The following is a 24,386-nucleotide window of genomic DNA, read 5'->3' as shown; positions in this document are numbered from 1 at the left end:
ATGACTTAAAATTAATAAAAACTAACAATGACTTAAACTAACACGAAAATCTAAACCAAAATAACTAGAAAAAAGAAAATATATTGTAGATGGTAACTATGGCACATTCCCTTGTCTACTGTTCAATATGAATAACAAATGCTGTTTAAGTGTGTCTTGGAGGTTTATTCAGAAAACAGAATAATACCATAAAAATATAATCTGTATACGGGCCAAGAAACAAAGTTTTCTTCGATTTAAAGATAAGACATGCAAGAAGTGTAGTCCAAAAGAGCGTAAAATGTGAGCACATGGCAACACTGATAAATGTTCGGTGTTTGTATTGATGGATTGTATTTTGAGTGTTTCAGTCACTCAGTATGGGTAAGTTAGCAGTTCTCTCGTTAGTTGCTGTTGCTCTGGCAGTATTCATCGGAGAAAGAATCGGCTCATTTAGGTTTGTCGATGTTTATAATCCCATTTAAACAGTTGCAGTAGCCGTTTTCTTTGACTAAACGCTGTTCTGAAGTTCTGACTATTTTTGTCACGACCGCGATGGCTCAAGCAAAAGCATGCTCGTGACAATAATCATTGAAATGTGTGATCTCCACAGACATTTAATGCTTTCCTACAGAGAACTAACCAAGAATTACCTTCCGAACTGCCAACTAATTACGGGCATTGGTAAGTTTAGTAAACTATTAATCTACAATAATTTCCAGGTCTGAATGGATTGTTTTGATGCTTCAAACACTGCAAATGAGGAGATTGCAGCGGTATTTTATACAGAATGAGAGTCTGTTTGCAGGATACACTAGTTTTTTTTCTAATCACCGTTTGTTAAAAAAAAGTTTAAGTAGTTTTGCATATCTTTCAAACATTGCTGCAATCTTATTTGTAGTGTGCTCTATAAAATGTATTAGCTTAATTCAGCTGGTAAATACACACTAACAAAATGTGTTATTTTCATTATTATTATTAACTTATAAAGGCTGCTGCTTACAGCCATGTCAGGGATCTTCCTAAAGAGAAGCAACCCCTGAGGTGACCATAAACTGATTTAGGTGCACAACTACGCACAGGCCTAGAAGGGCTATTCTCATTTCTTCTGTCTCATTCATAATTCCAAGTGTCCTAGTAGAAATAGAGCATTAGGCCTGTTTTTCAACTTTTATGTAATTCTTAATTATATATCTTGACCATATATGCATGATTTTTACTGCTAGAAAATAGATATGTATTATGAGTTTTGCTCAGTGTTTTGATAAGATAAACTTAGAAGCAATTTTTGCAAGCATTGCAAACTGACTTGTGTTTGCTGTTTTAATCAAGAAGCCCATTTAGTTACTGCTCTGCATTGTATTATTGTATATGTTTAAGTTAATATCGTAATAATTCATGTTTGAATGGAAATAGAGCAAATTAAACCTGCAAGTATCTAAATCAGGGGCCTGTACCCTGGCTGGCCAGTTAAATTGAGTTTAGGTACCATGAAGCTAGCTCAGCTCCATTATTATTACTTTGAGAAGCGTATTTAATTAACAAAAATGTATTTCTTTAAGTTTAATCAAGCTAATTCCAAACTAGCAGTTACTGGTAGTATACATTCACATTCACTGGAATTGTATCCAAAGCCACTTCCAAGTGAGGATAAAAGAAGCACTTCAAATCATCACAGAGTAGCAGTATTTTGCTATTTTAAGTCTCATTTTATTCTCATTGTGATCATAATGAGTCTGTCCTACAGCTCCTACATATATCAATGTTTACATGTATAAACAAAAAATTGTGCTACAACCATTTAACTAGTAAACACGCAATATCTATCTTTTCACTTGTACTATCATTTCAAATAAAACATAAGTTGTGTACTCGAACATTACCCCTTAAAAATATTCATTAAGGGTGTATTTGGGGTCAAACTGCATTTTTAAATATTCTCTGAGATTCAATTATAATCCTATCAAGATTTGTTTACATGAAAAACTAATTTAAAAGCAATTTTTGGGCAAGGTTTTGTAGTGATTTGTTATAATTTGCTCACTTAAATTTGAAGACCTATTTAAAGAAATACTGATGCTGTGGTCATGTATTATTTCTGTGTTTTAACAGAGTTTGGGGCTGAGGACATCACCATTCTTGAAGATGGATTGGCTTTTCTGAGCACTGTATGTCAAGACAACAAAATAATGAATTACTGGGTGTTTTAGAACAGATTTCTCGGCAGAGTTACCAATGTCAACACACTATCAACTGATTTATCCATAGGGCTTGAAGTATCCTGGTGTACCATACTACTCAGAAGACCCTGGAAAGATCTATACCCTGAATCTGTTGGATTTTAAACCCAAAATCGAATCATTGAGCATCAAAGGAGACTTTGACAAAGACTCTTTTAATCCACATGGAATCAGCGTGTACATCGATGACAAAGGTTTGCAATGTTTTTTAAATAGTTGTACACATGAACAAGAACATTTGCATTATTGAATTCAGCATAAACTGTGCTCATATTGCTACTGTTTCATTTATAACACCAACACAAATTATAAGTAGTTACAAAGTGGTATTGTAAAATGGATGATTGTTGCACAATTTTTGATAGATGATTATTTATTGGTTGATGAATTCTTCTGTCTTTACAGATGGTGCAATATACCTATTTGTTGTTAATCATCCTCAAGGCAAAAGTCAAGTGGAGATTTTCAGATTTGTCAATCATGAAAATGCCCTTAAACACATCAAAACCATTAAGCATGAACTACTGCATAGGTATGTGCTTTAAAAAGCAAACAGCTTTTCTGTAACCATACAACTTACCGTTAATTGTTTGTTTATTTTTTAGTGTGAATGATATAGTGGCTGTGGGAACTGAAAGTTTTTATGCCACCAATGATCATTACTTCACCAATGACATTCTGAAGTCTTTGGAGCTGCTTTTTTCTTTGCCGTGGTGTGATGTGGTTTATTACAGTCCTGAGACTGTGCAGGTTGTGGCAGGAGGATTCTTATTTGCCAACGGTATAAACATCTCTCCTAACAAAAGGTAAGTAGCTGAAAAAGATGCAATTACAAGTGAAATAAATTAATATAAGGTTATCAATGCAAAAATTGTGGAGTGATGTTATGTTTATGTGTTAATGACACATATAATATTTCATTTCAGGCATCTGTATGTGTCAAATTTAATGAAACACAAAATTACAGTATTGGAAATACAGAAAACCACTCAGCTGTCTCACGTAAAGGTAAACTCAAAATACATGAAAGGTTACTTCTAATTTTATCCCATATAATAGGTAGGACTGTACGATAAATCAAAATTGAATCAAATTTGTGATTTAGCAAAAGCTGCAACCATCATGCACATCTTCACATCAGGGAAGTGCGGCTTCCTGTCTTTGATCAGTAGTAATGTCCTCCAAAGGCCAGAGGCCAGACACAGAAACTGCAAATACACTGCAACAAAGAGACACAGAAAATAAAACAGGATTTAACTGCTTTTATTGATTCACCGTGACTGATAATCACACGACTACGGAATCATCTCAGAGAATTACTTATTTTTGGCATTCATCTGAAGTTTTGAAGTGAGTTTTGAGTAAAACTATATGTCATGAAGCATTTTCTCTTTCAGATGCAGCTGCAGCACAGCTCTGAATCGCTGAGAAGTAAAGCAAACAGCTGTCAAATTACAGATTGATTATATTCAATTTCATAATCATGACTATTAAATCATCTGCAATTTTTGCTTAGCTTGTCAGTGAACAATTGCGCTTCTGTAGTAAATGCTCCATCTGAGGCCGTGTGCATACGAACATGGGTATTTTCAAAACTGCAGTTTTTTTTAACGTAGCTTGGCAGTTCACCCTCACCAAAAAGAAATAACAGGTGCTCGAATCAAACCTTTCTGAGAACTCCAGCCAGGGTGAAGATTTTTCAGGGTTTTTCAGGAATTCCAGTTACAGTGGGGTGGTCTGGCCACTAAACTGGATTTTTTTGCATTATTATGTCAGCGTGCATGCGGGTCCTCTTTTCTGGTTGGCCAGCATGGCAACACAATACTTTTTTTTCACCTTGTGAGTTTTCCACTCAAGTTGAAATATTTGAACTTGCACATCAGATACAAAGTCAATCGCATCTATTCACATGTGTGCACTGATTTTGTATGTAATTTACTCACATGAACAGTGCATCACAATGTGGCCTGAAAGCAGGGGTAGGAGATTTACTGCTGATTTACAGAACTGTTTTTACTGACCTTTTTTTTTTTAATCTTAGAATTGTATGTTTGTTGGATAACAACCAGATACAATAAGTTCTTAATAGTTTTGATTGTTATTAATATTATATTTTTCTCACTCAGGAAGTTGATGTGGGATCACTCTGTGATAACATTGAGGTGGATCGTGAGTCTGGAGATTTGTGGCTGGGTTGTCATCCAAACGGTTATAAATTGTTTTTTTCTGATCCAAATGATCCGGCTGGTTCTGAGGTGTGTGAATATGTAGCAAGCATAATGCTTTAGCCAAATTTATTACACCCAAGGTCAAATTTGATGAGCTGATGTTTGAGTCATAAGTTGCTATCCTGTTCTTTTCTTACTATTTTTTTGAGCCCTAACTATTAAGTTAAAAAAATCTATAACATGTCCTTGTTTTTCTACTGTATAGGTAATCAAGATTGAGAACATCCTCTCTGAAAAGCCTAGAGTGACTCAGGTGTATTCAGATGACGGAAGTGTGATCATCGGCTCATCAGTGGCAGCTCCATATAGAGGAAAACTGCTCATCGGAACAGTTTATCAGAAAGCTCTTATCTGTGACCTTAAATAGTGATACTTACAAATGAACATTAATAATAAAAATTCTTTGAAAGAATTTGTCTAAATCACTTCATTTCAATTTCAGTATAGCAGCAGTGAGCAAAACCTGTACACATTAAGTGATATTTTTTTTAAACATTTCAAACAAAACAAAAAAACATGTTAAGCACATCAGTTTAGATGGCATGTTGAATTACATTAATTGCAAGAATAATCTTTCAGTCTTTACAATGGCACTAGATCCTTCATGATGCAATTTTCACAGCTGACAACTTTCTTAGGTCATTTTTCTAACGTCTAAACTTGGAGCAAATTTTGTTACTGTTATTAAAGTCAATTTATCAGATGTCAGACAACAGTACTTTCCACTGAATGCATTGTACTTTTTGGCCCTGACAGGCTCTTGTCAGAAATTAAACACATTTCCAGATGTGTCCAAGACGTCACGATGACTTAAAAACATTAATAAAAACTAACACTGACTTAAACTAACACGAAAATCTAAACCAAAATAACTATTGAAAAAAGAAATATTGTAGAACCACTGTATGCCATATAACTTCTGGTCAATAAGAATAACAAATGCTGTTTAAGTGTCTTTCAGGTTTATGCAGAAAACAGAATAATACTATAAAAATATAATCTGTATACTGGCCAAGAAACAAAGTTTCCTTCGATTTAGAGATAAGACATGCAAGTGTAGTCCAAAGAGCGTAAAATGCGAGCACATGGCAACACTGATGTTTCGTTTTTGTATTGATGAACTGTATTTGAGTGTTTCAGTCAGTCAGTATGGGTAAGTTAGCAGTTCTCTCGTTAGCTGTTGTTGCTCTGGCAGTTTTCATCGGAGAAAGGCTCGTCACACTGAGGTTTGTCAACATTTACTTTCCACATTTAATTCAATAAACGTGAATTGGAATTTAATTTCGTTTGCAGCAGTAAAGATTTTCGTTTCGATTTTTTTTAGCTGGAGTTGTGTGACACTCGCAAACTTGAGCACGGGCTACATATCTATTGCATGACACCATTGTAAAATCGTTTAAATTGTATTTTCTCTGCAGACACGTAGCGCTTTCCTACAGAGAGCTAACCCAGAATTACCTTCCCAACTGTCACCTAATAAAAGGCATTGGTAAGTGTACACCTTTCATTAGCGCCTCATTTTCACATTGCTGCTATTGTATTGTCATATTTCTTACTGTGCTAATGTGTTTTCCACAATGCACTGTGTAATGTTCGTATTTTAAACAGAATGTGGTTCTGAAGATATCACCATAATTGACGATGGACTAGCTTTTCTGAGTACGGTATGTCACAATGACTAAGCATAAGACTAGGAAAGTTGTAACAAGGGTCAGTTGTAACACTTCCAATTTCTATAACTAATCAGTTGATTCACTTCACACATGCTCAGATTAGTCCTCATTCCACATACAAAAAAGGAAAGTCCTGTGACACAGCAGATGTTAAACGGAAAAACTACACTCGAGCTAGTAATATTTTTTACTTGTGTCTTATTTTTGGAATGGTGAAATGCATGAATTGTAATCAAGCTCATCAAAGTTAAATTATGTAATTTATGTGTGTAGATATTTTTAATGCATGTTGATGGTGATAATGTTTTTTGGGTTGGGATAAACCAAGCCAACAGTCCGCTTTTGGGCTCAATAGTCTTTATGATGCAAGCTGAGATTGTATCACTCAGCAATGCAATGTCAGAATGCACTCAATGGAGAGAGTGACGTCAGTGTGATGGCCGGGTAGGATTAGGGGTGGGGTTAGGTGAGCATGTTAAAAAGCATTGAATGCAACTCAAATTGCACTACACCAGGTCTGCATACAGACCCCTCATTGGGCTTCGTCGGTCAGTCTTTGTCTGGCTGGTTGGTTTGGTGAGTTCCACACTTGCTTGCCTCTCGTCAGGTTAATGTCGGAGCTCACTGACCCGATTCAGCATGTAGAATCAGCATCACTCTGACTGGTTATTCAACAACAGATTAGAGCATGTGTGTAACAGTGAAGTGACATGAGCAAGCAATACAACCCAAGAAGCAACAGTCTAGCTATATTTCCCAAATAAATGCAAAAGATATGGATTATTAGATTACCAGACATATTTGCAGGACAAATCCCTTCGTGGTGAGTGACGATTACTGTAATAATGGTACTAAACCTTAATTTGTTTACACTTTTCCGGGTTTGGCATTCTGAACAAGGAACCCTCCCATGCAGTTGCAGAAGGCACACCCTTGAATCAGTCAGCTTTTTGGTCCATATGAGACCAAACGCGAGATAATGGGAGGTGACAACATAGTTGGGGTTTATCGACAATGTTTTACCTGTACTCTTTGGGCTCATGAAGCTGCAAACACAAATAGAGCTCAATTGTTAAAGCTGAAGCACATTTTAGTCAGCTTTAGATGGCGCAAAAGCACTAAGGGTCTGAATCCCCTTTTACTACTTTACGGACAAATAAAATACGATCTTTGCACCAGTACATAGTCTATAAGGGTAGTGTTTATTCTCCTAATGAGTTATGGGTGTATTTTGATCATATTATGCATTAAACCAACCAGAGTGTAATCTCCTGTTTTCTAGAGTCAGTTGCGTCACGCCATGGTGTTTACACAGCCGATAAACTGAATGCTTCACTACTGAAAAAACAGTTAAAGACCATCCACAGAAACTACACCTTTCCTTTTAGTCTTTACTCCTTTACTTTTGTGGAGCAGGGAAACGTTGTACGCACTCCACTGAAGACATCCATTAATTTAATTAGTTATGTGCAATTTTTTTTTCTCTAAAACTATTTCTATATTCAGTCCTAATTTCCAGCAAGCAATAATAACGAAGTATGGTCAAAAAACTGAGTTGTATCCAAACACGCTTCCTATTCCTATGCCCTTATGGTATACATCTCTAAAACCAAATATGAATATGAATATAATAAAAACTACCACTAATAATAGCATTAAACAAATGCAAATTGTCATAAATAAACTAACTACAACATAGCCGGATTTCAAAGCCTCCCACAAGTGAAGAAGCATGGTAGAAGGTAGTGGTTTTTATTGTATGTAGAACATTTTATATATATATATATATATATATATATATATATATATATATATATATATATATATATATATATATATATATACATTTAACATTTTAATCCTTGAATTTTTTCATATGTAAGCATATTTGTTTAATGTTGTACATTCTGTTTGTATCCAATACATTTTGTTTGGACCAACATAGCTGCATAAATAACGCACTCATTGAAAATAGCAAGAGTTGCCTCAAAATAGCAATGCACTTACAATGCGCCTTAACACACCTTATTTTCAGACCAGAACACCCATGAGTCCACAATGTGGCACAAATGGGTTTGCTGTTAAACATGTGTTGCAAAACATGAAAATGATAACTGTGCCTTTCTGAAAATAGCAAAAAAATGAAATAAAAATAAATAAATAATTCACATAAACTATGGCGGATGTATTATAGGGCCCATAATGTGACTTCTCACCCAAGGGTGTTACAACTAACCCAGACTATTGGGTTAATTGTAACATTTCTCCTCTTTCTGTTTGAAACTAAACTGAATTTTTCAGTTTGTGCTGCATAAATAACATTTATGCCATTTATTTGCAGGTACTTATAACTAGTTTAAATACATTTCAAACATACATGCTTAAAAGATCTCAAAGATATAGAGAAAAACGTAAAAAAAAAAAAAAAAAAAACTGTTAAAACTATCCCCAGTCATCTCTGAGAGTAAATTCTTAAATAAAAATAGCCATTTTGTATGTAAATACATCCACAAAACTATGGATTTTGCAGTTATATATAGGCTTAGCCTTTTTTGTCGTTTTTTGTCATTTGTGTGTTCATACAAACAAAAATGCAATGTGCAAGTAGTGAAAAGTTCATACATTCAGATGTTTGAGTGTGAGAATAGTTTAGCGTAGCCTATTTGTACTCTGACAGTGCCTAATGATTTATAATCAACTAAACATAGGGTGTGAAGGCTCCAGGTTTACCATTCTGTTCAGATGACCCTGGAAAGATCTACACACTAAATCTGTTGGATTCTGAACCTAAAATCAAAGCACTGAGCATCAAAGGAGACTTTGACCAAGACACTTTTAATCCCCATGGAATCAGTGTGTACACAGACGACAAAGGTTTGCCATTTATAAGAAATATATAATACATTTTACTTCAGTAAAAGCAATCATGGTTTTCATATTGAAATGTCATTCCAAACTGAAATTTGCAAACTTGGCCACTTTGGAATAAAGGTTTTCTAAGGGTACAACCAGGCCGATTCCACATGGAAGCATGACTATTTTACGTATATTTTCAGAAAAATGGCTAATTTCTACATTCAATTACATATGATTATTAAAGGAGGCATGCCCACAAACACAATCCCTAACTCATACCTCATGTGCATTCTATCCGAAAGGCCTTATCTATATGCCCTAATCTCTTCTAAGTTGTCTCTTCAGAGGTTAAGCCCTTCAAAGCGATTAGGGGATAGGGATGAGGCCCTCTGATTGGAATGCATTCTTGTGCATTTGCACATAGTGTTACTTTGGTAAAGTAACATCACCATCTACAGGTCTGGCATGCAAAATACAGCACTTTTAGCTGTTTTTCATTAATATGTGTGAATGTGCAACTAATTATCTGAATTCAAAACATTTAAAAAGCACAAAGTAGTCATCTAGTGGTCAAATATGTAATTCAATGAGCTTGCAAAAAGAATTAGAATTCATCCTCTTACTCTGCAGATGGTACCATGTACCTATTTGTTATTAATCATCCTCGAGGCAACAGTCAAGTGGAGATTTTTGAATTTGTTAAGGATGAACATGCTCTTAAATACATCAAGACCATCGAGCATGAGCTGCTGCACAGGTACTTGCAGCTTTAAACCATAATGTTACTGTAACCATAAAACTGACCAGAAATGGAATGATATATTGTTTGTGCATTTGTCAGTGTGAATGATATAGTGGCCGTGGGGACTGAAAGCTTTTATGCCACCAATGATCATTACTTCTCTAATGAGATTCTGAAGATTGTGGAGAATTTCTTCACTTTGCCGTGGTGTGACGTCATCTATTACAGTCCTGAGACTGTGCAGGTTGTGGCAGATGGATTCTTACTTGCCAACGGCATAAACCTCTCCCTTGATAAAAGGCAAGTTTAAAAATGAATCTGAAAATGTGCATAAATTCAAGCAACTTACATTTCTTAAGATATGGTTCACTCAAAAAATGAAAATTTACTCACCCTCAAGTGGTTCAAAACCTCTATGAGCTGAACACAAAAGAATAAATTCTGAAAATCTTAAACAATTGACTTCTGTAGTAGGAAAAACAAGCTTTCCAGATTTCAAACAGGTTTGCAACAAGTAAATGATGACAGAATTTTCATTTTTGGGTGAACTGTCCCTTTTTAGTCTTCGTGTGTTTATTGCAAGTAGCTATTATTTGTTTCAGGTATTTGTATGTGTCAGATGTTCTGAAGCACACAGTTACTGTGCTGGAAATAAAGAAAAACACTGTGCTGTCTCGTGTCAAGGTAAACACAAGATATTGAACTATTTGCCTATATATATATTGGTAACAACATAGAATAGTTTAAATCTGTTGTCGACAAAACAGAAATGTTTCACAGAAATTTACCTGTGGGTTCTGCAAAAACTCTGGTTCACATTACAAAAAATATATAAACAGTAGTTGTAGTAATCATATTGCGGTTATTATAAATAAGTAATTATTATATAAATTAGAATTTTTTTAGTTCAGCCAAAATACAGTTATATAAATCATAACAACTGCATAGTTTACAGACTGTACAGTAATGGCTCCTTTCCACTGACTGGTACAGTACGGTACGGTTCGGGTGGGTATGGGCCACCTTTATCAGGCTTGCGTTTCCACTACCAAGGGTACCCTTTTGGTGGGCATTGTGTATGACAAAGTTTCTGTAAAAATCATTTTAGCTCAAGAAAATGTCTACAGTAAAGCTGTACGGGTCGCTTACATATCATATGAGAAGCCCTTCTCACAAAACACACATAAATACTTGTGTATAAATGTTTATTTCTAACTTTTCTATAAACAGGATTTGATTATAACTGCAGGTCAATGACTGCGAAATAGCCTACTGTAACGTGTGTTAATATATTAAATAAATAAATGAATATATATGAACACATACAGACCCTTAGAGTCTCCGATATGTTATCAACTTCAGAAGAACTACACACAGCAGACATATAGTCCTTAATTAGGTTAAAAAACAACACGAAATATAGCTCACAGTCATTGCAAACCCCTCATCTGTGTCTGTAATCTTCAACAGCACGTGTGACATTTGTTAGAGAATGATTCCATCATTCTGTGTTTATAATAGTCCAAAAGGTGATGATAATAATAGTTAAACATGGCAATTTGTTCAGGTTTGCTGAAAAAATAATGTGCTCCTTTTTTCGGCTTTTTCTTTGTTTTTCGTGCTTCAGTCTCGCGTTTGTCACTTTCTGACAGGATTGGGTTTTAAAAGCACGTCAATAATCAAGCGCATGTTATTATCATGAGCTCAAGAAGTTTATTATTTCAGATATAGATGCGCAGTGAAGGCAAGGAAGAAAGCGAAACAGGGTAAATCTGCTCTTCTTTTTGGCATTGTGACTGTTCATCAAGACGACAAGAAGGTTTTTTTGTGCCCGGGTCGACCATGGCTCGTTATTATATGTATATATATATATATATATATATATATATATATATATATATATATATATATATATATATATATTTACACTGTAAAAAATCTCTTGGCTGTTTATCTTAAACATGGTGGCTCTTTTGTTTTTATTTTGGCTTGTTGAGTAAACGAATGACGTATCTCTGTACACCAATAGCGTTTAGCTGCGCGTCTAGCTCCGCCTTTTGGTACATTTTCTCGTGTTTGGTACCCTTTCGAAAGGGTGCCGAAAAAGTGGTACAGTACGATTCGGTACGCCTTTTGACAGTGGAAATGGTCATAAAAGCATATGAAACCGAACCGTACCGTACCACTGCCAGTAAAAATATCCACTGCTGTTTTTAACTTGGGTTTCCAGCCACAGGCAGGTGTGGCAAAATCCTTTGTGTTAGTACTGTTAATATGACTTCATGTTCATTTTTTTCTCATTCAGGAGATTAATGTGGGCTCACTCGCTGACAACATAGAGCTAGACCGTGAGTCCGGAGATCTGTGGATTGGTTGCCACCCAAATGGTTTCAAGTTCATGCTTGGTGATCCAAATGATCCACCTGGTTCTGAGGTGTGTCTTATTGTGAATTTGTTTTCTATATTTGCTGGAAATACATATTTATTATAGAAAGTACTCCTTTTTTTAGCGTGTTTATTGAATTTTCTAGTGTTTAAGAATTTATTTATTTGTTAGAATTTGTTATATGAAATCTGATGTTCATATTCTTAATTTTTTTCCATTATTTCACAGCTATGAAGCAGTATCCTCTAAAAATAAATAATGATTCCACTTCCTCCAATAGGTAATCAAGATTGAGAACATCCACTCTGAAAAGCCTCTGGTGACTCAGGTGTATTCAGATAATGGCAGTGTGATCATTGGTTCATCAGTGGCAGCTCCATATAGAGGAAAAGTGCTCATTGGAACAGTTTATCACAAAGTTCTCCTCTGTGATCGTAAATAGTAGTGGTGTAACGGATCACAAATCTCACAGTTCAGATCACACTGCGGTTTTTGAGTCACTGATCAGACCATTTTGTCGGATGAGCAAAAAAGGGAGAAGACGAATGTCATTTGCTTTCCATTTATACAGAAAATAAAACTGCCGTGGTTTCAACAAACAAATCGTAGAACATGTCATTTTAATGAAAATAAAAATCAAGAAAGAACCACCCCCTAGTAAACAGTGATAAAACTCCTTAGGATTGATAATTATAAAGATTTAATTTGGATTGTGTGCATAGTTTTTTACACTTTTTTTGTGACAAACAAATTAAAGATGTCATTTGACTTGTATTTGTGTGTTAGATCTGAAATATCAGCTTGTGCTAAATCATTCATGATATTCTTAGTGAATGTTTATTGGGAACAGGCAATGATTTGTGCCTGGAATCAATGTGTCTCAACTATCATAAGTACAAGGATCTATCTGCGTAGATGAAGTACAGTTGAATGTTTCCAAAATGTACGGAATGGCACTTTAATGGCACTAGCATTTTTAAGACCAAGGGAGTCTATCCAAACCATGTCAATATGAATGATATTAGAGTTGGGTTGATTCAGCAATTGGAGGTGTCATAATCATCTTTTTGATGATAAAGAATGTTAGTATGCCAAAGACCTTTTTATCTTAAAGAACAAAATAGTCCGTGATCAAATTATCTTCCACTAAGCCATTACAATATTCTTATCTTAAAAAGCTGTTTGGCTGGCTTAACTTCTGCATAATACTACTAGCAGGCCCGTAGCGGTTCGGAAGACCCACCCCTCACTGACAAAAATCCAGAATTTGTACCGCTCATGCTCATTTGTCCTATTTTGACTGCCAACATTCAGTCATTAATTTTTTTTTTTTGGCTTAGTCCCTCTATTAATCTGGGATCGCCACAGCGGAACGAACCACCAACATTTCCAGTATATGTTTTACACAGCGGATGCCCTTCCAGCTCATATGTTTGTTTCACTGAGAAACATCTACACACTCATTCACACATATACACTACGGACAATTTAGCCTACCCAATTCACCTATACCACATGTTTTTGGACTTGTGGGTGAAACCAGAGCACCCGGAGGAAACACCAAAACTCCACACAGAAACGCCAACTAACCCAGCCGAGGCTCAAACCAATGACCTTCTTGCTGTGAGGCGAACGTGCTACCCACTGCACCACCATGCAGCCCTGCTATGTCAACATAAATAGTAAAAATAACCCATCGAAAAGGCTTTAAGATCAAGCGGAATCCTGGAGTGACTTTAGTTAATCAGTTTTGGCCGATGCAAACAATTATTTTTCAAGAGTCCAACATCCAGCTGTGCAAGAAAACATCTGACACAAGAGATATCATCTTTTGCTAATGTATTGTTTTTAAAAAGAGAAAACATTTGACAAGAAACTTTTAGGCGAGGCAGTGGCGCAGCAGGTAGTGCTGTCGCCTCATAGCAAGAAGGTCGCTGGTTCAAACCTTGGCTCAGTTGGCGTTTCTGTATGGAGTTTGCATGTTCTCCCTGCCTTCGCGTGGGTTTCCTCCGGGTGCTCCGGTTTCCCCCACAGTCCAAAGACATGCAGTGCAGGTGAATTGGGTAGACTAAATTGTCCATAGTGTATGAGTGTGTGTGTGGATGTTTCCCAGAAATGGGTTGCAGCTGGAAGGGCATCCGCGGCGTAAAAACTTGCTGGATAAGTTGGCAGTTCATTCCGCTGTGGCTACCCTGGATTAATAAAGGGACTAAGCCGACAAGAAAATGAATGAATGAAGAAACTTTTTTCTAAATCTTGGACCTTATTCTTAAAAGAAAACGTGACAAAAAAGTGTGAAGCACCAAAAGCGACCCATATTAAAATAAATTTGAATACTAATTTGGTAATTGTTGTTATCTAAGAATTTTCAAATGTACTTTTTTTTTTACAATAGTGGTTACAAAAATTGTGATGCTTTAAATTATTATTGTTATTACGTTTAAATTTTTTTATTATTCAAATTACAATAAACTACAGTTTTTAATTTAAAACTGTTTTTTATGAAATACGATGTAATAAATTTGTGTTCTAAAAAATAAATATTTGCTATATTTCTTTAATCTAAATATTTAGTAAACATTTTTGGTGCATCAAAAAGTGTGGTTATCATAACCATCCGACAAGCTACTTGAGCTAAAAAAAAAAATTGTGCTTAAAATGTTACCTAAAGTCAGTATTAAAATCTCACAATTAAATAGAAAATGAGGTGAATAACTGCAAAAAGGTCCACTTCTTGAGAAAAATGAACCACCCCTTTCACCAGGTTGCTATGGGCATGACTAGCCCAACATTGCCTGTCTCCACATACTTTGGGTATGTACAAGTGGTTGGTACAACTTCAGGACAATATAATGTTGTAATTATCCACAGTTCGAGTGAACTTGGTACAAATGAGTACATTAAAGATCTGGACATCAGCTGCTGACAAAATCTCCATGTTTATTGCACAAAACAATGATCAGGATCCAGAATGATTGCCTTATTTTTTATAATTGATACTTGATACTGTACTTTGTATTTGTTTTTTGTTTCTGTTAACTTTTATTCATTGAATACCCCAGTTTAAAGAGACAGCAGGAGGGGGTGGGGGTAGTTGAAATGATTTATTTCATCATATTGTTTTCTTAGCCTGTTCACTGTAAAAACCAAAAAGTTAAGGCAACTCAAACCAAGGAAACCGATTGCAACAAAACATTTAAGTTCAAAAACTAATCCTAATGAGTACTGTGAACTTAATCCATTTGAGTAAATGAAGCAATTCAAGCCAGAAGTCATAATTACCTTTTTGATTTTTTTTTTTTTATTCCATGGCAGAAAGTAGTCTCTATAATTAACTGTCACTTTAATTTTCAGGATGATTTAGTTTAACTTTTTATCAAATTACTAGCACATTTGTAACAGTCCAAGAATGAGTTATGTGTGGTGTTTTATGTATGAGTATGAAACAAATCCAGTTTAACTTTTTTTTTCATGTACACATGTACTTTAGTTACACAAAATGTTGTGCATGATAGCAAGTTGAGTATTTGTTAAAACAGGTGACTAAAAAGAAATATTACTGTCGTTTTCCTCAGTGAAGTCATCGCAGTAATTTACAGGGAATATAAAACTAAAGCATCACATCATAGTCACAATCTAGAGGAGAAAAAATGATTCCGTCCATATAATAGGGATAGACGTATAATAGAATAAAAGAGAAGAAGGTGAATACATCCTTGCAGCTGATGATGGACATTTCCAGTCTCAATTGTGCTGCTGGGTAAAGTCGTAAACAAAATTGTAAGTGCTGGGCTCTTTGGGAACAGGAGGAGCGACATCAGGAATCTGAATGTTTTCGAGGTCCAAAAGGCGAAGTTTCAGCTCCATAGTAACCAGAGTGTCCATATCTGATCTTGTGAGCTCACTTGTCATCTCTTTTCCCAAAAGAGCATTTAAACCATCAGTCCATATACAGTACTAGTGGGGAAAATATAATTGCGCTCCAGTTAGTAAAGACACTGAATGAATTTAGCAGTGTATGAGTCAAATATTTTACTCTTTACCTTTCCATGAGACCAAAATAATCATTGTATGATCTTTTTATGGTATAAATGTGATCCTTTACTCACTTCATGCTTGTCTGGAGCGATGAAGTTTAAATATTCATCAGAGTTATGAAGAATGGAAAAGGCCAGTTCCAGCAACTCCTGAAAAGCAGAGGAAGTTAAACAATTGTCAAGCCCAGGTACCCGAGAGTACCTGACCTCACTTCCTGTTCGCCAAATCCCATTTGCACTTTATTACAGGTGCACACAGCAGATGTCTTTTTTTAACCGTTAAAAACAGCTGGGTTCAGTTTTAAAGCTACATAAGGATCTGGTGTTAAAATTCATTTTAAAAAGGAATTTTAATAATACAAAATTAAGTTTTTAATAAACTAATTTCGAAAGGATCACGTGATTATGATTGAACACGGCTGGTTCTGCATTAGCTACGTATGATCCACCAATCAGGCCAGTCCTAACCCAAAATAAAGTGCCCTGGTTTCTCACTATAGCCATCTTTGATTTGAAGAATCCCCCCTTCCATCCTTATTTCTTTAAATTTCCCTTCATAGGGCGGCACGGTGGCCTAGTGGTTAGCACTGTTGCCTCACAGCAAGAACGTCACCGCCACCGGTTTAGTCCTTTAACAGGCCGGCGGCCATTTCTGTGCGTAGTTTGCATGTTCTTCCCATGCTCGTGTGGGTGTTCTCCGGGTTCTCCGGTTTCCTCCTACATTTCAAAAACATGCACTACAAGTGAATTGATCAATCTAAATTTAGCACTACAGTCAAACTCTCATCCTGCAGCATATCTCTTCATAGCATTCATTTTAGTCATCATCTCTCAGTTGTCGAGATCTACCTGAGCTCAAAGCTCCACTCTCGCCCTGCAAACTGGAGGGAGCCCAGGGCTCAAGGACCTTTTGGGCTCAGGGCTCTCTCCCGGGACAGCATGCCAAACTTGCTTATAATCAATCATCAGCTAAGTACGAACTCTTGAAAAATGCTTCATTATGGCAAGGCCTTTCGGCTTTTATTCATTCTTAGGATGAGTTCATGATTTCAAATTTTTACCACTGTTGATATGAAGAATTGTTCAAATCTGATTCTTGATTTCAAGAATTACATTCCAACAATTCACAATGTTAATTCTTTATATCAACAATGATGTCATCATTTGCAGAAAAACAGTTCTTGTTATGAAAATGCTGATTGTTGATTACTAAAATGTTGGTATCAGGAACTGCATTTTCTATATTAAGTATTAAATATAATTTTGACTTTAATTAATTACTAGGAAATACAATGATATCAAAAATTAAATTGTTTATGTAAAAAAATGCATTTCCACTAGTACCAAACTTAATTCTTTATATGAACAATTAAATTTCACAATTTCCATTTTTGATAACGAATTTGTGTTTTCACTGTAGTTAAATGTCACCATATGCTGCTATTCAAATTTAATTTATGTCAAAAATGGAATTCTTTGAAGTAAAAAATCTTATACATATCAGAAACACATATCTTTATTCTTTTAAAGGCCGTTATTTTTTATATCAGTAATGAAGAGGATACAAGTGCAAATGTCTATGCTTATGTCTATAACAACAATTTAATTACTGCTAGTAAGAGTTTAAATGACTGATGTCAAGAATTATATTGATATTTAAAATGGAAATTCTTGATATCACAAAATGTACTTCAACATGTTACACAAGTTATTTACATCTGAAATCCATTTCTGATATGAATATATTTTATGAGATTAAAAATGGCTATCTTAGTAACAATTGCATTCATAATATCATAAATTAACTTTAGTAACATTCAAATTATTGATATTAAAAATTACCATTTTAAGTGTTGATATTAAGAATAGGCAGTTAGGCCTATGTGAAGACATTTAACGAGTGAAAATAATTAATAACAACAATTCAATTAGTGACATGGGAGAATAAAAGTCAAATCTGATTGCTATATGGAGGTAATTTATTAAAAAGAGAAGTTAAAGAGAATCTGAAAGGGTTTACGACCACCTAGACTGAACGTTCTGTTTACATAAAGAAAACCTTTCAGATTAACCATCAGAAAATACTCCCAGAACGTTTTGAGAACTAAAAGTGCCTTACAATTGGACTACTTTGGTTTCTCTCTGTAAGCTACATGTTTTTGTTTTTGTATAGCCTCTGAATGTATATTATCTGAATGGAAAGATCTGAAAGCCATATTTTTTCCTAATATATTTATTTTTATATGTTGTTTTTGCTGTATTATTCATATAAAAAATGCAACTAGACTTGAATAAGCCACATTAGTTATGTCTTTACACACATCTAAGCACTAGATGGCGTCACGTGGACTTGACTGACATTAACGATTAATTGCTGGACTAATTGTTTTCAGCTGTTTATATGGATGTTTGTGTTCCACTTTTGTGCTTTTACGTTGTTTTGAAGATGAGGAGGTTTTGCTAGTTATCAAGCTGGGATGAAAAACCTGGACATTTTTTTTCTATAAAATAACTTGTATGCTTTATGTTTGGATCCACAACACCTGGTGAGTTTACTTAAGTTTCTTTTACAGTAATTAATTCTTACCTTATTCTTAAGTGCTCCTTTCTCCCTCATATGTGGGCAGTCTTTACCTGTTACCACTGCTTTGATATCTGCTACTGTCACTGAATGTGGAAAAGGATGGAATGTTAGGCCTATGCCTCACAAAGCTATTCTATTTTGAACATTTATAAAGCATACACCACCTACTTTATGGTGCTTTTGTATGACATAAGCAATCAATATTTAATTAACTAAATTACACAGGTGGTATAAAAGTCACAAGACGGGAGTTTTCATTAATAACTGGCATAAGGTGTGTTGCTTATACCTTTGTCCTGGAGAGAGTCATGTGATATTTGTCCTTGAGAGAACTCTTCTATATCTCCATAGTGTAACACTTTGTGGTTTGGTGACAGACGGCAATACCAGAACTTGTCTAGGGAAGAAGTATAAAGACAAACATATGAGCATTTCATGCAAATGTCAACCTTGCCATCAAAAACATTAAATTTTCTCCAAAATAGCAAAACCCTTTCTATGTATTTTGTGTTGGCTTGAATTTTACAGTCCTGTAAAAACTTAAATGTCTCTGTCAATGTTTTTAACAATTATATTTGATTTACCAAAGTCACAATTTAACATATGTCACATCTATAACAAAGAGACGTCACATCCATATTGGAGCATATTGTAAAATAAAATAGAGGTTTTCCAGTTTAATTCACAGAATTACTACAAATTATGTTGTATACTATGGAGTTTTTTTTGGGTCACATCTATAACGCATGTTTATAAAAAATGTTTACAGATTGTTATCTATAAGATCCAATAACTCTGCGGTTGGTTGTTTTGGAAAATATAAACGGATGTTTCAATATAATCCTAACATCTACTTTCTCTGTCAATTTATGTTTTGAGATTTTACTGAAAATGTCAATTCCAGTGTTATGGATGTCATAAATGACAAGTTTGTGTTGATTCTCAACCACTGCTTTGTTGCAGTCAGTTTTTGTTTAGTCTTTTTATTGCCTTTATAATAATCCATTGCTGTCATATTTTACTGTGCTCTTTGCAAATTCTAAATAGGGAAATCATATTATCAGCCAATGACTATCAAACTACAACAGTCAATTAAACAGTGCTAATGTTGTTTTGAAGTCATACTTGCATGTATTTTCAGAGTGAATATTTAAAGTAGTGTGGTAAACTCTTTCTCTCTCTCTCTCTCTCTCTCTAGATAGATAGATAGATAGATAGATAGATAGATAGATAGATAGATAGATAGATAGATAGATAGTTGTCACTATCAAAAATAAGTGCACAAATTTAAAACCAACTTTACCTCAATCTCATCAATCAGCCATATTGGACCCACTCAAAAGAAACATTGATGCTGAACATATAAAAATTTTCTTGTTACTGCTGTGAAACCCTATTCATTATTGTGATATTTTGGGCTGTACTAATTGTTAGGACTGTAAAAACATTTGGATCAGACTGCTAAACGTTAGGAAAAAACTGTGAGGAACAAAAGGTGTTTCTGGTAAACCAATCTGAACCAGGCCAAGAATCTTAAGACCATTCGTGACGTGTTTAACCTTATCATTTCTGGTCCTGAAAGTGAAATATCTTAATTAATACAGCTCATACATATCTTTTACCACCTTTTAAATTCAATTTGCCAATATGTTGCACCCCTTTCTGCTTACCAAGTATTTGTTTGCATGATTTGGAGCTTTTCCATGCTTTCCCCCCATGGTTTAGACAGCATAAATTGGCAGAACAACGAGTTCAGTTATACTTTAACCATGCAATCCATACTGTTGTTTACATCCGAGTAAAGCTGCACATACAGGTAATAGGGTATATGCAGGAGTATGCAGAAAGACTTTTAATTTTGCAGCAACCTGGGTCAAACACTTCTAGTAAACTGTATAGTTTAAGTATAAAATTGACGCGTTTAAGGTCTATTTTCTTTGAAAATTAATGATCTCCACTACCTGCTTGATATACAATATAAAGTTTGTCTCAGATTGCACACAAAGCACTGCATTTAAATTCAATTTTCTTGTGTCATGTCTTTTAAAATATGAACTTTATTTTACTCCAGTATTTTCAATGGAGTTTCTGTGCTTGCCTGCTGATCCTGACGGGCACTTGCGTGTAAACAGCTTTTCATCTCATTTTACACTTGAACAACTAATTGAATGCTAGTCTGTATAACTGATTCTATTTTATTTACATTACAATATCAATGCTATAAAAAGAACCTTATGAAATTAAGTCACATTAACCGTTCACCAGAAGTTTACCAATATGGGAAGAAACAGCAGCTGTACATATACCCTATTGATGAAATCTTGGCATAAGTGCAGATCCTCTATTTAGTTTTCTACTAAGATGACAACAAACCTTACAAAACCTCAAATAATGCAATACTGTCTCATACGCATTTGTGCACAGCACCTTTTAGCTTGTATATTTATAACAGATTTGTACATACAATTCATCATTCAGGGTTGTTTTGTCTAATTGCATCTCTGTTTAATGTTTGTCGTATTTTTCTCATTTATTTTGTGTTGTCACTTGTCAGCGTCACTTTATCTACACTGGAAGCTTCTGTAGCCAAAACAAATTCCTTGTGTGTGTAAAGCACACTTGGCAATAAAATCGATTCTGATTCTGACAAAGTTAGTGGATGTCAGATTTTAATTAAAGCATCAGTGACCTGAGTAAATCATTTCTCATTAAAAGCATCATTAAGTCTGCCCCTTTAACCGACTGCCCTTTCATGCTGAATATGTGATGAATAATTTATATCAAATGGTTTTGAAGAAAACATGCTTTGGAACAAAGCAAGAACAATAATAATGCTGTTTTCTTCACCCCGCATAGGCTGTTGTATGCCTCAAATACAGAATGAGATTTTCCTTTTTATTTATATATTGGTATCCATAAGTTGTGTTTTAATTAAATCCTGTATCAAACAGATAGTATGTGCATTAGAATAAGGTGGACAAGGGAACTTAAACTTGTGTTGTCCTATATAAAAAATGTGCATAGAAAGACATCAGTGTTTCCAATCAGTTAGTGTTTATACATGATGATAAGCTGCGGTATATAATGCAGTGTCTTTGCTGGTCTCATAACTGCATGTTTTCTGAAATTGGAAGTAAACCCATGCAGTCTGAATTAGTCTCTTAATGTAGCTGAGTTTAAAACTGCACATGTAATTGTAGCCCTGTTTTGAACGGGTAACTGACCTTGTCTGCGACGAGCGCTGATCTTCCTGAAACAAGTGCCTTCACACAGACGGTTCAGCCTCTGCTGTTTAATCAGCTCGATCACTTCTGGCTGGAGCTTCTCTCGTAGTTCTCTAAACACACATAAAAAAAGCATTCTCGTGTTTTAATCACTTATTTTATTGGCAATAATGCGTGACAAACTTGCAGTGAAATGACTCTGGATGTTTTAGCTGGCAAAATAAAATGATGTGATGTTTACACATGCTTCTTCTTTTAGAGCATTATACCAAGGCATACAAGAACTTTGCTTTCAGCATGTGAACTGTGCCTGGAGATTCATTAATGAATTTTGCAAATGTACTTTTTACTTCTAATCAAAGAACAAACAATTATCGCAGTAAGCATAGGCATTTAATCACGTTCTGTCTGTTACTTGTTCACAAGTGCAAGCACTAGGCTATAGTTCGCATGACAGCCACATGACAAGTGTTGATAAACACAAGGTTTTCTGAATTCTTCATAGTCCTTTAAATGGTTAATTCAGCCAAAAATGAAAATTGCTAATTAATCAAGAAACAGATACAAGATTGGAACCACTTAAGGAAGAGTAAATAATAAGTAAATAATAATTTTGTGTGAACTATCCCTTAATACAGGGGTTCCCCACTATCCTCTGAGGTGGTTCTAAACATACAAACATTGCACACATGCACACACACACACCAATAGAAACTATAAAACCAAGCTTATTGACAACACAAAAAAGGTGCAACAATCATATCAATTTTTAATAGTCATTGTTCATTTGTTTCATTAAATATTAACCTCACTTAATGATAATGGTGGGCACAATGTTTCCAGCACAAGACTATTCTTGGTTTAATTTTGGAGTCTGCCACTTGGAGCCTCTGTTTAGTCGTGGCCTTTTAATGTATGTGAGTGCCGTAAAAGTGTCAAAGTTTAACATTGTGCCATAAAATCTATCTGTTGCTACTAACACTATTGTTGTGCCATTTATCTAGCGTAATAACCAGAGGGGTCTCCATTCAATGGAAAAATAATTGAAAGGCTGATGTTTTTTTTGTTTGCATGTTATTTTTATGTACTGTAACTATTAAATAGTATTTTTTTCTTCTGTATGTTATGGATAAAATATTGTAATTCTAATAGTTTCATTACATGTATGATATTTTGGGAATATCACCTTCCCACCACCCCTACCCCTCACACACACAAAAACACTTTGGGAATCACTGTTTAGATGGATGGATGGATTTTACAGTACACTATAAGTGTTTACTAGCACTAATTGTGGTTTGCTTTTGCCATCCGTGTGTTTGCTTCCTGTGATGCATGGTGCTAATAACTTGACTAGTCAATTAAGACAATTTTCTTTTATTTAAAAACTCAAGATGCAGCCAAGTGAAAAAAGAGTGTGGAAGGCTATAAAACATGGAGAGATTTTTTTTTTACTCTAAAAATCACAGTAAAAACAAATCAGCTCTGGGCAGTGATCCAATCATTTTCTGTTGGACAAAATTAAGTCCTGTCCCACATTTTCCCCCTATTGTGAGTTTTTTTTTTTCTCTATTGTTTCAAAAGATAGTTGGTGCATAGTACATGTTGCATTCCCAAATGCATGCTGAAAGACCTTTAATCACAGCAGAGGCAGAGGAGTTTGTGTGAAGCAGTATTCATTGTGAATGAACTGGATAATGTATAAGAACACAGTGTCTTGCTTTACTCTAAAACACATTGCACATATTTCATTAAATTGAAGCCTTTTTTGGTTTGATAATTGCATGCTAAATTGTGGTGTTTTTTCTTTTGTGGGTAATGTAATCAGATAAACTAGAAGTAAGTAAATCACTAGAAGTAAGAAAATACCAAACTTCCATTTGCAAACTGGCTTTAACTTAACACAGTGTATCAAAAAAGGTGAATTCGTAAAGCAGCAAGACAAAGTTGCTGTTCACATAGACAAAAAGTATAAGAAAAAATTGTTTTTGAAGTAGTTACTCACTAATGGCTATGGCCTATTAAGTGCTTTTAATTGAGCATATGCTTACACCAAATTAATAATGAACTTAACAGAAAAAAATGGTCATAACCAGCAAGACCTTTATAACCAGGAGTAAAGTGCTTCAATCTGCATTTTCTACACAATAATAAGAGCATGTACTTACAGCATTGGGCGGGATTTGGGGTCATCCTGGCTCAACATATCTGACTTGGGCATTGGCCTGTAAACTCTGTCTTTGTCCGCTGTGTTAAACCGTGATGTGACACTTTGTGTGATGTACCTTTTCTGTTTTTTCTCCACCTGCACAGTCAGAGACATGGACATTCAAACAATGATTTTTGCAAAAAGCACTAATTTCGCTTTTGCTTTTGACATAACGTTCATTGGCTTAAAGTCCCAGAGGCTCCACCAGCTGTCGTTCTAGTTCGCTGT

General features: G+C 35.0%; 4 protein-coding genes across 16 annotated transcripts in view; 3 read left to right on the top strand and 1 right to left on the bottom strand.

Annotated features, from left to right (window-relative positions):
• The first annotated feature begins 321 nt into the window (after positions 1-321).
• Positions 322-4,859, top strand: pon3.2 (paraoxonase 3, tandem duplicate 2). The gene is given in 9 exon segments (NM_001105122.2): positions 322-436; positions 593-663; positions 2,092-2,147; positions 2,248-2,413; positions 2,625-2,751; positions 2,825-3,025; positions 3,146-3,227; positions 4,346-4,474; positions 4,653-4,859. Coding segments are annotated over 9 exon segments (1,071 nt in total). The 5' UTR covers positions 322-359; the 3' UTR covers positions 4,815-4,859.
• si:dkey-56f14.7 overlaps positions 2,359-24,386 on the bottom strand; it is a 51,198-nt gene continuing 29,170 nt past the window's right edge. For 4 of the 6 annotated variants that reach the window (XM_087287059.1, XM_087287061.1, XM_087287060.1 and 1 more), the window contains 6 exons: positions 24,118-24,254; positions 21,950-22,062; positions 19,015-19,122; positions 18,729-18,808; positions 16,214-16,291; positions 15,025-16,061 (listed from right to left, as the gene is read on the bottom strand). In XM_087287059.1, coding sequence (XP_087143185.1) covers positions 15,849-16,061; positions 16,214-16,291; positions 18,729-18,808; positions 19,015-19,122; positions 21,950-22,062; positions 24,118-24,254 — 729 coding nt within the window. In that variant the 3' untranslated portion in view covers positions 15,025-15,848. Of the gene's footprint in view, positions 3,439-15,024; positions 16,062-16,213; positions 16,292-18,728; positions 18,809-19,014; positions 19,123-21,949; positions 22,063-24,117; positions 24,255-24,386 lie in introns of those variants that run through there. The other 2 variants (XM_087287063.1, XM_087287064.1) reach the window with 1 other exon arrangement.
• On the top strand, positions 5,540-15,176 carry pon1 (paraoxonase 1). Its single transcript, NM_001004542.1, is given in 9 exon segments — positions 5,540-5,673; positions 5,866-5,936; positions 6,056-6,111; positions 8,829-8,994; positions 9,607-9,733; positions 9,818-10,018; positions 10,321-10,402; positions 12,024-12,152; positions 12,385-15,176. Coding segments are annotated over 9 exon segments (1,071 nt in total). The 5' UTR covers positions 5,540-5,596; the 3' UTR covers positions 12,547-15,176.
• fxyd6l (FXYD domain containing ion transport regulator 6 like) overlaps positions 18,515-24,386 on the top strand; it is a 45,534-nt gene continuing 39,662 nt past the window's right edge. For 6 of the 8 annotated variants that reach the window (XM_087286097.1, XM_087286095.1, XM_087286092.1 and 3 more), the window contains exon 1: positions 18,566-18,687. In XM_087286097.1, the coding sequence (XP_087142223.1) occupies positions 18,666-18,687 (22 nt within the window). In that variant the 5' untranslated portion in view covers positions 18,566-18,665. 8 annotated transcript variants of the gene reach the window in all.

This window comes from Danio rerio, chromosome 16 (assembly GCF_052040795.2).
Source record: "Danio rerio strain M-AB ecotype USA chromosome 16, GRCz13ab, whole genome shotgun sequence".
In the NCBI taxonomy this organism is placed as follows: domain Eukaryota; kingdom Metazoa; phylum Chordata; class Actinopteri; order Cypriniformes; family Danionidae; genus Danio; species Danio rerio.
The sequence above is the reverse complement of the archived record's forward strand: the minus strand, read 5'-3'. Positions and strand labels throughout refer to the sequence as shown.